A 15,250-nucleotide genomic window follows, 5' to 3' on the forward strand; every position below is an offset into this window, starting at 1 on the left:
TTTACACAATAGAAGAGGTGATTAGCCGTCCGGGCCATACAATAGACTGGTTTCTCAGCTTGCCTTGAGCTCCATTGTTATCGATAACGGCATATTACTATGGAAATGTAGGTTATCGTGTTACGTAAGTTCCCAGCTACGTTTTAAAACTATTTACAAGAGAATAAAGTTCAGTCTTAGAACTAGCTTACGTGTGTTATTTACTCCTCCGTCTCAACACATATTTTACATGGCGCAGTTGAATAAATCTACGTGAAATTGGAATTAAATTGTACTAAATTACGGTCCGTGTCCGGTTTTATAAAAACAGTTAGTGTGAAGTTCATGCGAGAAGTGTATTATTGATGTGAAATTTAACTAACCTGTGAACAATGGAAGCCGTGTTACAACCACCCGCGCCATTTCAATTTGAGAACAATATTTCAAGTGTTACTTCGGGAAATTTGAGTAAGGCGTGGCAAAATTGGAAAAGTTCATTTAATATATATTGTGAGGCATGCGAAATTAATAAAAAAGACGAGAAGGTCAAAACTAATATTTTATTGCACGTCATCGGACCTAAGTGCAGAGAGGTATATCAGCAGTTTTCGGTGAAACCTACGACCTTGGAGGCACTTTTAAAAGCATTTGATGATTTCTTTTTGCCTAAAACTAATACGACAGTAGAAAGGCATAGGTTTTTCACGCGAGAACAAAAACCACAAGAATCGGCGGAGCAATATGTTTTTGAACTCAATAAATTGGCTGCTAAGTGTGGTTTCAAGGATTTATGTGATGACCTTGTAAAAGATCGCTTGATTTGTGGTATACGAGATACAACTCTGCGTGAGCGTTTATTACGAGAACCAGATCTAAAACTTAGTTCTGCGTTGGATATTTGCCGGCTAGTGGAGATGTCGCAAGTACAAGCCAGTACAATAAAACCAGAATCGGAGACCCATCGTGTACATGAATTAAGCCCTAATTGTGGTACCAAAACAAAAAATGAAGACGTAGAGGAAACTGTAAATTGGGTAAATAGTTCGCATTGTCGTTGTGGAGCTCGTGCGGTAAGAGGCGCGCCCCCCGCAGCCGCAGCCGCCGCCCCCGGCTCGTGGGAGCCGCGCGGGCGCCGCCGGCGCGCTCGCGGACGAGGAAGAGGTCGTCGCGCTCCTGCAGTCCCCGTGCAGGCGGATAGGGCTCCTAGGCCTGGGCCTAGTAACGACTCGGCTCATCATTCGCGATCGTATCAAGTGTGTTCGAAATGTGGCGGTAATCACGCATATAATAAGTGTCCCGCGTATGGTGTGCGTTGTGATAGTTGTAATGGTTACAATCATTATGCGAAGATGTGCAGGAGGTTTGTGTATGCTGTGGAGGGAGCCTCCAGTGATCAGGTAAACATACATAATAAATTTAAGTCGGATACTGATTGGTCTGTGGCACTAGGTATTAATAATAATACAATTACATTTAATATTGATACCGGTGCCGGTGTAAATGTTTTACCTTTAAACAAATTGAAAAATATCAATATGTCACTGCAGCAATTAACGAAAACTTCTATGAGATTAAATAGTTATTCGAATGACGGTATCAAAGTAGTTGGAAAGTGTTATCTAAAAACATACTATAAGGGCAATAACTATATATTGAAATTTATTGTTGTTGACGTTGATTCTCCCCCCGTGTTAGGTCGCGATGCTAGTGAAGAATTAAATTTAGTGAAGCGCATAATGTCTATAGAAACTGGTAACCAGCACAACATTTTAACTGATTACGCCGATATATTTGAAGGAATAGGCTGTCTTCCTGGAGAGTACAGGATAAGGCTGCATGATAGTGCGCGTCCGGTCATACATCCTCCTCGAAAGTTACCTATTGCTTTGAGAGAGAGTGTTAAAAATAAATTGCTAGAAATGGAAGAACAGAAGATAATTTCTAGAGTAGAGGGCCCAACTGACTGGGTAAATAGTATGACCCTGGCTAAAAAACCAAACGGAGATTTTCGTATCTGTCTAGACCCGCAGGATTTAAATAAGGCCATAAGACGGGAACATTTTCGCTTGCCAACCCTAGACGAAATCACTTCCAAATTGCTAGGTGCAAAATGGTTTAGCACTTTAGATGCTAAACAAGGGTTTTGGCAGGTGAAACTTAGTCCAGATTGTACCGATTTGGTCACTTTCAACACCGTTTTTGGCAGATACAAATTTTTACGGTTGCCATACGGAATATCGTCAGCTAGTGAGGTGTTTCACAAGAAACTTTTAGAACATTTTGATGATTTAGAGGGCGTGTGTCAGTTTATCGATGATCTATTGATTTATGGAAAAACCAAAGAAGAACATGATGAGCGATTGAGAAAGGTCTTGGACAGATGTCGAAAAATAAATATTAAATTAAACAAAGAAAAGTGTAAAATTGGCCTAAAAGAGATTAAATATCTAGGTCATAAGATAAGTGAGCATGGAGTTTCGCCCGATGATTCGCATGTAGTAGCAGTACGTAATATGCCGGAACCAAAAAATGTAAAGGATTTAGAAAGGTTTCTTGGCTTAATTACATACGTAGGTAGTTTCGTGCCAAACTTGTCTGATAAGACACACTTGTTACGCCAACTTTTAAAAAAAGATGTGGAGTGGCATTGGCATGAAAAACACCAGCAAAGCTTTAACTTACTAAAAAAATGTCTTGTAAGCCCGCCCGTACTGCAATATTATTCATTAGATAAACCGATAACGGTTTCTGTCGATGCGAGTAAAAATGGCCTTGGTGTTTGCTTATTACAAGATAATTTACCAGTCTGTTATGCGTCTAAGTCACTTAATAAGACCGAACAGGCATATGCACAAATTGAAAAAGAATTATACGCCTGTGTTTACGCGTGCGAGAAATTTTACCCTTATTTATACGGACGTTCCGATATTACAATAGAAACGGACCATAAGCCCCTAATTACTATAATAAACAAACCCATAGGTTGCGCACCACCTCGATTGCAAAGAATGCTAATGAGACTACAGCCTTATACATTTAAACTTGTTTATAAACCTGGCAAATACCTATACATAGCGGATTCCTTATCTCGGGCGTGCGAAAATAATACGGGAGCTGACCTTGACACAGAGCCGCGCGATCATCTGGAAGCGCAAGCGCAGGTGTGTGCGTTGACTGCATGCAACCCGCTCACAGATACACATTTTTTGTTGATACAAAAATGCACGCGCGAAGATAACGAACTCCAGAAACTGATGAAAATTATAAAAAAGGGATGGCCTGATAATAAAAATGATGTTGATTTAAATATACGTTGTTATTGGGACGTAAGAGAGGAGTTGACTGTTTCTTATGGAATAGTTTGGAAAGGCACCCGAATTGTAATACCTACTTGTATGCGGTCTGAAATGTTAAAAAACATTCATTTAAATCACTTAGGCATTGAGAAGTGTAAATTAAGGGCTAGAGAAACAGTTTATTGGCCTAACATAAATTCGCAGATTACCGATATGATTTCACATTGTCAGGCTTGTTTATCCTATAGAAGGTCGAACTGTAAAGAGACAATGATTCCCCACGAAGTACCAAATAACCCGTGGCACAAGGTTGCGGCAGATATTTTTCACTATAATGGTGAGTCATATTTATTAGTGGTAGACTACTACAGTAAATTTATTGAAGTGGTTAAAGTTAAATCTATGACGTCAGAAAAAATCATTAGACATCTAAAAAATATATTTCGAAGGCAGGGCATACCGGTTACGTTCATGTCTGACAATGGGCCAGAGTTCAGTTCTGAACTTTTTGAGCAATTTTCTAGTGAGTGGAAATTCCAGCATATTACATCATCTCCAAGATATTCACAGTCGAATGGGTTAGTGGAACGTAGTATACAAACCATAAAAAATATATTAAGAAAAACAACCTACACTAACTCGGACTTTAATCTCGCACTTCTCGAATTTTTGAATACACCTATAAGTAATGATATACCTTCCCCTGCAGAACTTCTATATAAAAGAAAACTTCGTAGTATAGTACCATGTGCGTCTACTGTGTCTAAATCAAAATTTCAGCAAAATGTAATTAAAAAGTTGCAGGAGAGGCAGGTAACTCAAAAATATTATTATGATAAAAATGCACACGATCTTCCATCATTGCAATCAGGTCAGAGAGTAAAGGCATTAGTAAATAAACAATGGAAAAGCGGGACTGTAAAAGACTTAGTCGGAATAAGATCATACCTAATTCGGTTGGAAACCGGAAATGAGGTAGTTAGGAACCGTAGGCACGTGATTGCCGATTCTGAACGACGCAACAACAATAATATTCAACTTCAATCCCGATTATATGATGATATTGTCATTCCAAATAATCAACCTACTTTAACTTCTAGCTTACCTATCAATCCGTCTAACCAAAATAATAACTTATACGTTACTCGTTACGGCAGGACAGTGAGAGCACCTGATCGCTGGGGTTACACCGACACGCACCGAAGAGACTGAGACTTGTATGTAGGTACTTACTTAGATATAACGAATAATATCTACTCTTCATTGATTCTGAACTTATTAATGTAATTTAGATACCTATAAGATATTATGCTTGAATAATGTATTTACAAAAAAATTTGCATGTATGTACTGTGTTCATGTAAGTTAATATTATAGTGATTATTGGTTATAATTACGTAAACTGCTCAAAATAAAAAAAAAAAAAAAAAAAAAAAGAATATTCAAATATCTTAGAATAAAAATGTATGTAGGTGTAATTAGATACTACAATAAGTACCTACCTATGTAAAGAATGTAATTTATGAGGTGTGAAATAAGCACTGTAATAATTAAATAGTGGTACTGAGTGATTAATATAATGTAATGCGGATAAAATTAAAATTGATGTACTAAAAAAAAAATGAAATTCTACCCAGTAAGTACTAACAGCAACACTCTTAGCTAACCATCGGCAGACTTTATGCCCTTGTAATTAGGACTGCAGATGTAAAGCTAACAGTGTTGTCGATGGTACATCTAAATAAATACGAGTATGTATAAATAATTTAAATGTTTACCCAGATGAACATAACTATTGTAAAATTAATTGTAATACCTAAACATAACATACCTATTGTAAAATTATAGGTTAATGAATTCTATAATAAATAGCATGTATATTTATATATACCTATCGATTGCATTTAATTCAATAATTTAAGAGATTCGTTTTTTGGATTTAGCATGCATATATTTCCTATTAATTTAATTATTTTTTTTTTTTTTATAAAAAGGGAGATGTCATATATATACTTTCATATATGTGGGTAAGAGAATAAAGTTCAGTCTTAGAACTAGCTTACGTGTGTTATTTACTCCTCCGTCTCAACACATATTTTACAGTTTTTCCGGCGTACATTCGAGGGAAGCCAGTCCGAGCGCGGATCCAGCTTCGTGCCCAGGGAGAGGGGGGGTGGGGGGGGGTCACGTGGTAAAGGGCCAGGCCCCAGGGGGGGGGGTGGTCTATTTGTATGGCCAACCTAGGCTCCAGGGGGGATCATGACCCCCATGCCCCCCCCCCTCTGGATCCGGGCATGAGCCAGTTCTGTCAAACTGGTGTAACTTGGCAGATGTTCAGATGTACTCTCTGAGTAATCAGTAATCACTGATCAAACTATACAATGTGAAAGCAATTTGAAAGCAATTTGTTAGAAGAGTTGTTACTGGTATTTTACTGTGCTGGGACTGACCTGTCAATATCCTCGTCCTTGATGAGCCTCATGTTCTCAGGGATGGGAGCGTCCGGATTCTGCATCACTTTGTCAAGCTGGAACTCTCGCATGTTCTCCAAAAGTTTCAGCAGGTTCTCTTTGCGTTGTTTTAGCTGGCACCACTGGGCAATGAAAAAACTTATTTAGCACTTCTTTCCACTGCGTTAGTGTAAGTAATCAGATCGTATGGTAAAACTAGTTAGGTTAGTTACTGAAGACCTCTTTATTCATTGACAGAGATATATCCTCAGTCGCGTAACTCTGATACATTGAACAGTCAAGTTTTAGAATCTTGACATTAAGAATAAATATAATAAATATAATATAATAAAAACTGAGAGAAAAACGTAAGATTAAATAATTCTACTAGACTGAATCTATAAGAGTTTCAATCTAACCGTGTGATATTTATTTTATTTTTTTATTTCCCAAATGCCATATATTAGCCAAATGCACAAACGCTCACGAAACGAAATGCTCGTAGACATCTATCTCTATCGCTCTTGCTTATTGGCGCGACTGAGCCAGACTACCTTTCGTGGCGTTTCGTTTTGGTTTCGCGTCATAGGAATACATTCTCGGGCTTGTGTTCATATACATACGCATGCATGTGTTACCGGATGAGCACGGCACGCACACATACACATGGCACGGAATAAATTTGTTAGAAGATAAACTACTGTGATCGCGCTTGAGAACGCAACCTGAAACGGCAGGGGACCGATTTGTGTATTTCGAACGCACGAATTCGCCGTTCGAAAGTCTGTGGAAAACGATGAAATGCTATTTTTGTAAAAGGACGGCTGGTAATTTTAAATCATAATGACCACTCTTTTTCGATTCTGTTAGTGGAGATATTATTGAACCAAATTAACGATATCGAATGGTCGACTGAAGTTGAATGGTTCATAATCAAACATACCTTAGCATCATACTTGTACACCTTCCAAAGATCATTGATACTGAGCTCCGGCTGCACGTACTCCTTTCGATAAAACGCTATGAACGGAACCTCTAGCGTCTGATTCCTCATGAAGTCGAGCGCCTGGCGGATCTTCACCACTGTGCTTGGGCCCCTGTAAAATAGTAATTTGTTTAACATTGTAGAGCTCAATGTCCTATATTAAGGGCAAAATGATTTAGCGACGTGGCCCATAAGATTAGGTTCAAAGAAAATTGGACCAAATGTTATTGGAAACTGAAAAAATAAATGTCCTATATTTATGACACTGGGTACTTACATATTTGTCCTAAAAATAAGGTAGTTACATTTAACATGGGCTTAAATACCTACGTGGGAAGACACATGATATTATTGTTTGTATTATCACAGGATTTCTATATCTAGATATTCCAGATATTTAAATATGTAGCTAACTTTAATGACACGTCGAAACGCCTCGCAAGACGAGCCGAGCTCAGTGACGTCTTTTTCGCTTTTACATACATACAATCACGCCTGTATCCCATAAAGGGGTAGGCAGAACACATGAAACCACTAAAGCTTCAGTGCCACTCTTGGCAAATAAGGGGTTGAAAGAAAACGAAACTGTGACATTGCCTTTTATTCTTATAATATATTTAAACTTAAAGCTTTTGTCAATCGACTTTCGCCAATTCCGTTCCTATGTAGGAAAATCTTTGTAGGTGGCGCACGATCAAAAAAAATAAACATGAAAAGATCGCTTTATGCGTGTATGATTTTTGAGAACCCTTAAACTGCCTCAGGTATTACAACAATTAAAAAAAAAGGTACTACAACAATACCTATACCTAAGTTACTTAAAATATGTAAAAAGAGTGTATCTTTTCGCCAACAAACTGCTGCGCAGTTTGGCGAAGATTTAAATCGTGATTTGTGTAATAGTACGTTGCTTCTGGAAAGTTATGTATAAAAATGTTGGCATAATTAATGGAAGATTTTTTTTGATTGGGATATGTACATTATAGGCCTAAGTCACCCCTCTTCCCCCCCTTAAATAGCCGAAAATGCGGTTTTTCGCGATTTCTGACAAAACCGTTGAAGATACTGAAAAAGCGTGTAGGAACAAAGTAATCCTTAATAAATTTACTACAAATCATTCATTGACACTTGGTTCTAGCACTTATAGTTTTCGCGTGATCCATCACGGAAGTTGGTCCTTTGCTGCAATTTTCTTTAGTGAATGTTAAGTTTTCTCCCAAATTGCTTACGAAATCTGTTTGATATTAGTTACTAAAATATTATAAACTGAAAATGAATTTCAGGGGGAAAAATGACTACCATGGGTGGGACTTGAACTCACGGCTTCTGGATTGATACTCCAGGGCTCTACCAACAGCTACCAAAAGCTCATCCCCAGTCATCGATATACTATATGGATCAGTGGTACTCCTAGCGACTACTACCGTGAAAATATTACTTCTTAAATAGTTACTGCAATATATTGGAAATTCCACCCACATGGTAGTGATTTTTCCCCCTTAATTTTATTTTAGTCATGAGTTACAATATTTTAGTCATATCAAACAAATTTCGACGATTTCGTAAGCATTTTGGGCGAAAACTTAACATTCATTAAAGAAAATTGCAGCAAAGGACCAACTTTCGTGACGGATCACGCGAAAACTATAAGTGCTAGAACCAAAGTGTCAATGAATGATTTGTAGTAAATTTATTAAGGATTACTTCGTTCCTACGCGCTTTTTCTGTATCTTCAACAGTTTTGTTAGAAATCGAGAAAAACCGCATTTTTGGCACTTTAAGGGAGGGTAGAGGGGTGACGCAGAGGGGGGAGGAGTGGGGAAGGTTGATGAAAAATAATTTAGGTCTATAACGTACATATTTCAATTTAAAAAAACCTTCCATTAATTATGCCGTAATTTTAGCTAATTTCCCCGTACTATAATGTGTTTTCTGTAATAAATAAATTAAAAAAAGAATAATTAAAATATATATTTTTAAAAGTAAGGTTTTCATTAAACTGACCTTCGAGTCCTCTCCCTAGATTCCTGTGAGTCTGCTTTAGAGACGGGTGGTTTACAGAACGCCTGCTTGTATATCCATTCGGCCTCGTCTTCTAGTTCAGAGCTGCCTTCGGCCACAGGTGTGATGGGCACCTCGCGGATTTGCATGCGCTCCGGAATGTCGGTTTTTCGGATCTATGTAAAATGTATATGTAGGTTAAGGTTTTTAAGATGTATGATACTTAACGTAAGATGTCAGGGAAAATGACTTTCAATGTATAGAGAGAGTACAGTGCCCTGAAACTGTCACTTAATTCAACAAAAATTACATCATTTTCCTTGACGTTTAGAGGAGGCCGAGGCGAGATGTGACAGAGGCGAGTTGTGGCAACGTTGATTATAAGCGAGACGACTAAAAAAACTAATTAGTCCATCAGTTAAATTATCAAAGAATTTTGGATACATATTTTTTTCTTTTTTCTCATAAACGAAAAATTACGACGGTACAGTGCGTTGAAGTTTCGCGTGACGTCACGCCTAGGTATAATTTTTACTTAGAAGTGACGTCACAAGCCCCCACTCCGGAACTTTGATGCTCTATATCTTTGTAGTTTTTCATTAATTAGGAAAAGCGAAAAATATGTCTTCAGTATTTTTGGACGATCTAACTGACGGACTAAACAGAATGCCATTTTTCTTATGTAGTCGTCATCCCTATTGGAAACTTATTAACTATCAGCAAGTTCGTAATAGCGCACGTTTGCTAGCCCAAGACTTAGGGCCAGTTGCACCAACCACATTTGACAGAGACATCATCGTCACGCAGCAGACGTCTATGGAACTTCCCACACTATAAAATTTAACGAACGCTTTAACGGTGACAGACGGTTTGATGCAACCGGCCCTTAGACTAAAATACCTGCGTTGTTGCGAGCTTGCTAATAGATAATAAGTTCCCATAAAATAGACATTGTCACAACTCACCTCAGTCTCCCCTACTCTATCAACTAAGGAGATAATTTCTGTAATTAGCATTACTTGATATGTGTTGTTGTAGTTATGAAAGCGTGTGAAGCGAAAGTGGTTTGTCAGGATCGTAGTAAATGGAAATCCGTGATCTCTGCCTACCCCTCTGGGAAACGGGCGTGATCGTATGTATGTATGTGTTGTTGTAGGTATATGTGAGCTCAGCTTGTCTTTAGGAACTAGTACTAACCTCATTATCCAGGTCTGTGAAGTGGCTCCTCTTGAGTTCACTAGGCTCATAAATTTCGAAGATGGACTTCTTGCTTGGACGCTTGGCCTTGCCTTTCTTTGTGCGTTTCCTTTCACCTGTACAGATAGTAAATTATCAATTTTGTATGATGCGGATGACTGCATAATGATTACACAATAATATGAAAGAATAATTAAAAAGTCATATTAAATTTGAATGAGTACTATAACCCTATGTCTAACGGTTTAGCGTAACTTGCGTTCTTACACAAATCCATACATGAAGTAGCCGAAGTGGCGCAAAATCTATAGATTCGCGCGCGCGGTTTCTGAAGTAAAGCACCATTTTTTGTCTAGCAGTGAATGTGTTAACTTATTTTACTCCTACACGCAACTTTTTTTTTGATTTGTGTTTTTTAAGTACGGGGACGGGGTGGTCTAGGGGTTCATGGCGTTAGCCCGGATAACTAAAAACGCCGGTTCGAATCCGGCCTTCGCCACTGGTAGTGTCCGTCATTTTACCTTTAATACGTGACATCTTATTTCAATTTTTTGTTCCTTTTTACTACATTTCAAAGTGGATATTCTCACCTTCCTCCTCATCGTCAGAGATGTACTGGTCCAAGTCCTCCTCCTCATCCTCCTCCGAATCCTCATCGCCATACTTCTCGAACTCATCGTAGTCGAAGTCCACGCCGAATATGTCCTGCCCTTCTTGTAGAGACCTGCAAACGAAAATGTATGTTAATAGCCGGGTCCACACAAAGAGAGGCATTTCCCGCCGCAAACGTATAGGCATGCCTCGGCCGAGCATACAAGTCGCCTGATGGCAAGCAATCACTGCTCGTTTGCCTCCCATCGCAAAAAAAAATATGGCGTCTATCCAAATTGCCATAGGTTACGTAGCCAAATGGCACAAACGCTCACGAAACGAAACGCTCGTAGATCTCTATCGCTCTTGCGCATGGGCGCGACAGAGCCAGACTAGACTACCTTTCGCGGCGTTTCGTTTTCGTTTCGCATTGCAGAAATACCATTCGGCTACGGCATCCGGTGTTTCTGGTGTCCATGGACGCTCGTCTGGACGCTCGCATGGACGCTCGCTCTCGGAGTGATCGCTTGCCATCAGGCGACTTGTATGCTCGTTTGCCTCCTATCGCAAAAAAAATATGGCGTCTATCCACATTGCCCCTGTTCTATCCTAAAGAATATGGCATCTAGACAAAGGTATATTCTAGAATTCTAGATAAAGGTACTCACGCGTCAGTAAATATAGGTTTCCGTTTCTTCTTAGCGATGGGCTTGCCGTCGTCGTCGACGATGAAATCGTCGGCGTCCGATTCTCCCTCCTCCCCTTCTTCGTCGTATTCCACTTCCCGGGGAGCTGCAGATTCGGAACGGTGGTCATCCTCCTAGGGAAGAGGGTCATTAGCATTAGCTTGGCCAAAGAGGATCGAGTATCTAGAGAGTTACTGCCACTACACAGGCTTAAAACTTTTGAACCTCAGTTTCCGACAATTTGTGGCCCATATTCTTAGCTTGATATGTGTTAAAATGTCAGATATCATTATTAGCACCATATAGCCGAGAGTCCCCCAAAGGTGTATAGCCATCTAGCCCACCGTACCTTTTTCTCTATGGTTCGATGTATGGTCAGTAGAGAGAAAGCAGTCAAAATATTTTTAAAGCAACTTGGGCCTATGCCCAAGTGGGTCTATACCCAGAATTCTAAAAAAGTAGTATAAGCAAGTAATCATTTAAACAAGTCTTATTTGCTGGAGTGTCAATAATGCATTGCTTATGCCATGCGGCCATGAGGTGTGTCTCCGGCACCTTAAAATCTACGCCAACTCACTGGCTACCAGTGCTTAGCCACATAGCGCCGCCTCACTTACGCAGAAAACACGCACTCTTGAGGGAAACAGAAAAAATATACTCCCGTCCCGATCTACCTGCCCACCAGGAGTTTACTAACCCACCACCACAGCGACTCAAATCGCGCCGACCTACGAGCGAAGCAGGAAGAAAACTGAGGGCTGTCGGGTTCCAGCTAGAGCAGGCATGGAAGGAAGAATGGTCGGAGATGGCAACTGGCCATTGCAAAAGTACCCAAAATCCTACTCAGAAGCCGAAGGGCTTCTTGCTGCCGAGGAAATACTGGTGCCGCCTAAATAGAATTCGCACGGGTCATGGCAGATGCAATCACATGCGATACAAATGGGGATGGAACGAGAGTCCGTTATGTGACTGCGGCCTTGAGGATCAAACTACCCAGCACATAGTCGAACGATGCCCTAAGTGACCGGCCACACCAGAGCGTCGCGTGTCTCGGGGCGCGCAACGGGCGTCCGCGCCACGCCGCTTCAGTGTAATTCAAAAAACACCTCCTCAGTACATTTTGTATAGGAAAGACGTAAGACGCGCCCCAGGTGGCGTGGCGGCGGCGGGGCGCGCGCCGCGCCGCTTGGCGGCGCGCCTTACGTCCTTCCTATACAAAATGTACTGAGGAGACGCTTTTTGAATTACACTCAGGTGGCGTGGCGCGGACGCCCGTTGCGCGCCCCGAGACACGCGACGGTCTGATGTGGCCGGTGCCTAAGAGACGTTTCCAAGGCAGCCCGGTGGATCTCTATACCAATTTGACACCTGACGCGATCGGTTGGTTGCGTAACCTGGATGTCGACTTATAATATTAATTGTCTGCAAATATACGCCATACGCTTAAATAATAATTGCTTATGCAAGTTATACACACTTAAGTATGAAACTGTACCTCATCAGATCCAGCAACAAATAGCTTCTCGGCGATGACTTCTCTCTCCAGCTCAGGGTCATCGGCTCCTTCATTGTCACTGTCATCATCTTCCAATCGGCGCAGACGCTTGAATTTATTCTGTCGACAACACATTCTCAAATTATATTTATACAGATTGCAACCTCTGTTTAATTCTTTTTTGTTTCTTGTGCATTACTTGTAAACTATGTAAGGTGTGCAATGAGTATGTACTGTATTGCATTTCAACTTGTTATGAAACAATGTTTTGAAAAATTTACAAAAAATTAGGCATTGCTGAAACTTGCAATGTTAGATTATGACTCTTTTTATTATTACTAAAAAGAACTTGTTATTATTTATTCTAGGTTCTCCCTACTACTACTGTATATGTAAAATACCAAACATTCTCCTCATGTGTGAAAGTCAAAACTTAATATGGATATTGGTAGGAAAAAAAACTCCTAAAAAAGAACTTGGAAGCGTTGCCCTAGTTGTTGTTGTTGTTGAATGTTGTAAGGCACCCCATAGGGCCTCCACAAGATCCTTCCACACCTTTCTATCTTAAGCTGCCGCCTTAGGCTTGTTCCTGCTGAGTCCATATTCCCTCAGCTCGTTTTGCTTCGCTTCCCTCCTTGAGGCCACCACTCAAATGCGATACTGGTGCTGTTGGTAAATCCTCTTTGAAGCATTTGCCCCAGTAGAGAAACAGAATTAAAAAAAGAAGAAGCAGTTTGCTTGCGACTTTCAGTAAAACTTACCCTAGCAACTTTTACACCAAGATTCTCTTCAATGAGATCATAATCTTCATCCTCTAGCCTATCATCCAGTTCATCGTCACTTTTTTTTCTCTTTTTTGGTCCTGCGCTTGCATCTGAGTCCTCCCCGTCACTGTCCTCGTCTATAGGTGCGTCATCTATCAAATCTTTTAACTCTTCTCGGAGTCTATCCTCATCATCTGTAAGAAAATCATCAGGGTGTATTTTGATAACGGGTCAGTAAGGGCAACTATGAGAATCCATGGTCCTACATTTTTCATCAATTTGAAATTGAGGGAAGGTCTCTTTAGACCATTTTCGCATAGGACCATGGGATCTCATAGCTGCCCTTACTGACCTGCAATCAAAATACACCAAGAATTCTAAGTTATTGTACCATATCATGTTAGATATTGTGATATAGAAAAACACACACACACACACACTGCACTCATGTCTTTACAAAATGTGGCATTGTGTGCATTATTTTCTATTATAATATCTATTTGTAAGTAAATGTAATACAATAACTTAGCTCGCAGTTTTACCAATTATTGTAAAAAATTGGCTGGAAAAGAATTTACAATTAAAACATACATACCCAATGGTACACTAAGGAATTTACATATTGCATATAAAAATAATGTGCGAGCAGATGTGGAGGTTGTTTTTTCTTTTATTACTGCTTGGTTGCCCATTTAACTTTTTATAAAGGCAGTTTCAAGTTACAACGGCGAGTTAGCAATAGCAACTACTCTTTTAATAAATTGATTGATGAATTATTGGCACTGAGACTACATATGCATTATTTTATAAATGAAAGGGAATTTTAACGGGTTAAACTAGGTTATGCCCAATAATGTAAATTTTACCAATTTTTCAGTTGAATTAGCTTTAGGTATTTTAAATAGTTTAGCCCGAATAAATTACTAACGGTACCAAAGAACGTTCCAACACTTAAGAGAAAAAGAAAGTGTGTCATTAGAAAATAACCCTACTTAGTAGGCTGCCCTAACATATTCCAGGAACTTTGGGATTCTCTATTGCACAATACATTCGAAAAACTATGAAATTATAGCTAAGAACAAACGTGGCTCGATTATTGACCTTCTTCATCTTCCTCTTCATCATCACTTTGGACTGCAGCTTTACGCTTCGGCTTTTTGCGCTCTGCTGGTTGCTCGTCATCGGATTCAACCTAAAAACACAAGAAATTTATTAGCACACCATAAATACAAGAAACATAACCAAGAACACTATTAAAGAATGTATTCGTAATCAAAAACGCAAAACAACCAAGATCTTTGCACTAACCTCGCTCTCCTCAGCTTCTGATTCTAGAAAATCAGCCATTTTTATCTACGCGTCCGACACTTTCAACGTAAATGCACAGTCTGAGGATTATTTTACGAAATGAATTTGTTCAATCTTATTTAAATTACACAAATATGAATAGAAAGAATGGAATTAAATGAGTTTTCTATCACTTCGCCCGTCCACCACCTATCAAATTTGGCGTTGGTGTTGTTGGTAGTAAACTTTTTTTTTTCTACATTAATGTTGCCACAGCATTACTAACATATCGATTGAAGAAATATCTCTTTATCTTATTATATTTCTAAATTTTCTAGATTGGTTTTATAATATTATAACAGTGATATTTTACACTTTATTTACTACTATTGTTTTACTCTTTGACTGATTATAATAAGGATTGGTTCGTAAGAAATAATCGATAGAAAATCGATAAAACCATGGGTGTGAATCTGTGAATTTGGTACGGATAAAAATTTGGTATTCATAAAGTGTCCA

At 39.3% G+C, this 15,250-nt stretch overlaps 2 protein-coding genes across 2 annotated transcripts in view; one reads left to right on the forward strand and one right to left on the reverse strand.

Moving 5' to 3' along the window:
• Positions 1-14,947, reverse strand: part of LOC125230344 (transcription elongation factor SPT6) — a 30,440-nt gene extending 15,493 nt beyond the window's left edge. Inside the window, exons 1-10 of the mRNA XM_048135478.1 lie at positions 14,753-14,947; positions 14,546-14,636; positions 13,442-13,638; positions 12,681-12,800; positions 11,168-11,319; positions 10,499-10,632; positions 9,909-10,024; positions 8,715-8,887; positions 6,669-6,822; positions 5,726-5,868 (exon numbers count right to left, since the gene is read on the reverse strand). Coding sequence (XP_047991435.1) covers positions 5,726-5,868; positions 6,669-6,822; positions 8,715-8,887; positions 9,909-10,024; positions 10,499-10,632; positions 11,168-11,319; positions 12,681-12,800; positions 13,442-13,638; positions 14,546-14,636; positions 14,753-14,791 — 1,319 coding nt within the window. The 5' untranslated portion in view covers positions 14,792-14,947. The remainder of the gene's footprint in view (positions 1-5,725; positions 5,869-6,668; positions 6,823-8,714; positions 8,888-9,908; positions 10,025-10,498; positions 10,633-11,167; positions 11,320-12,680; positions 12,801-13,441; positions 13,639-14,545; positions 14,637-14,752) is intronic.
• On the forward strand, positions 182-4,661 carry LOC125230156. Its single transcript, XM_048135198.1, has 2 exons — positions 182-1,376; positions 4,433-4,661. Exons 1-2 carry the CDS (start codon positions 372-374, stop codon positions 4,448-4,450), a joined length of 1,023 nt encoding a protein of 340 aa, XP_047991155.1. The 5' UTR covers positions 182-371; the 3' UTR covers positions 4,451-4,661.
• Positions 14,948-15,250: the final 303 nt, after the last annotated feature.

Source organism: Leguminivora glycinivorella, chromosome 10 (genome assembly GCF_023078275.1).
Source record: "Leguminivora glycinivorella isolate SPB_JAAS2020 chromosome 10, LegGlyc_1.1, whole genome shotgun sequence".
NCBI lineage: Eukaryota > Metazoa > Arthropoda > Insecta > Lepidoptera > Tortricidae > Leguminivora > Leguminivora glycinivorella.

Excerpts from the sequence above, each read along its gene's own strand:
- LOC125230156 (XM_048135198.1), top strand. The coding sequence starts at position 372 with ATGGAAGCCGTGTTACAACCACCCGCGCCATTTCAATTTGAGAACAAT.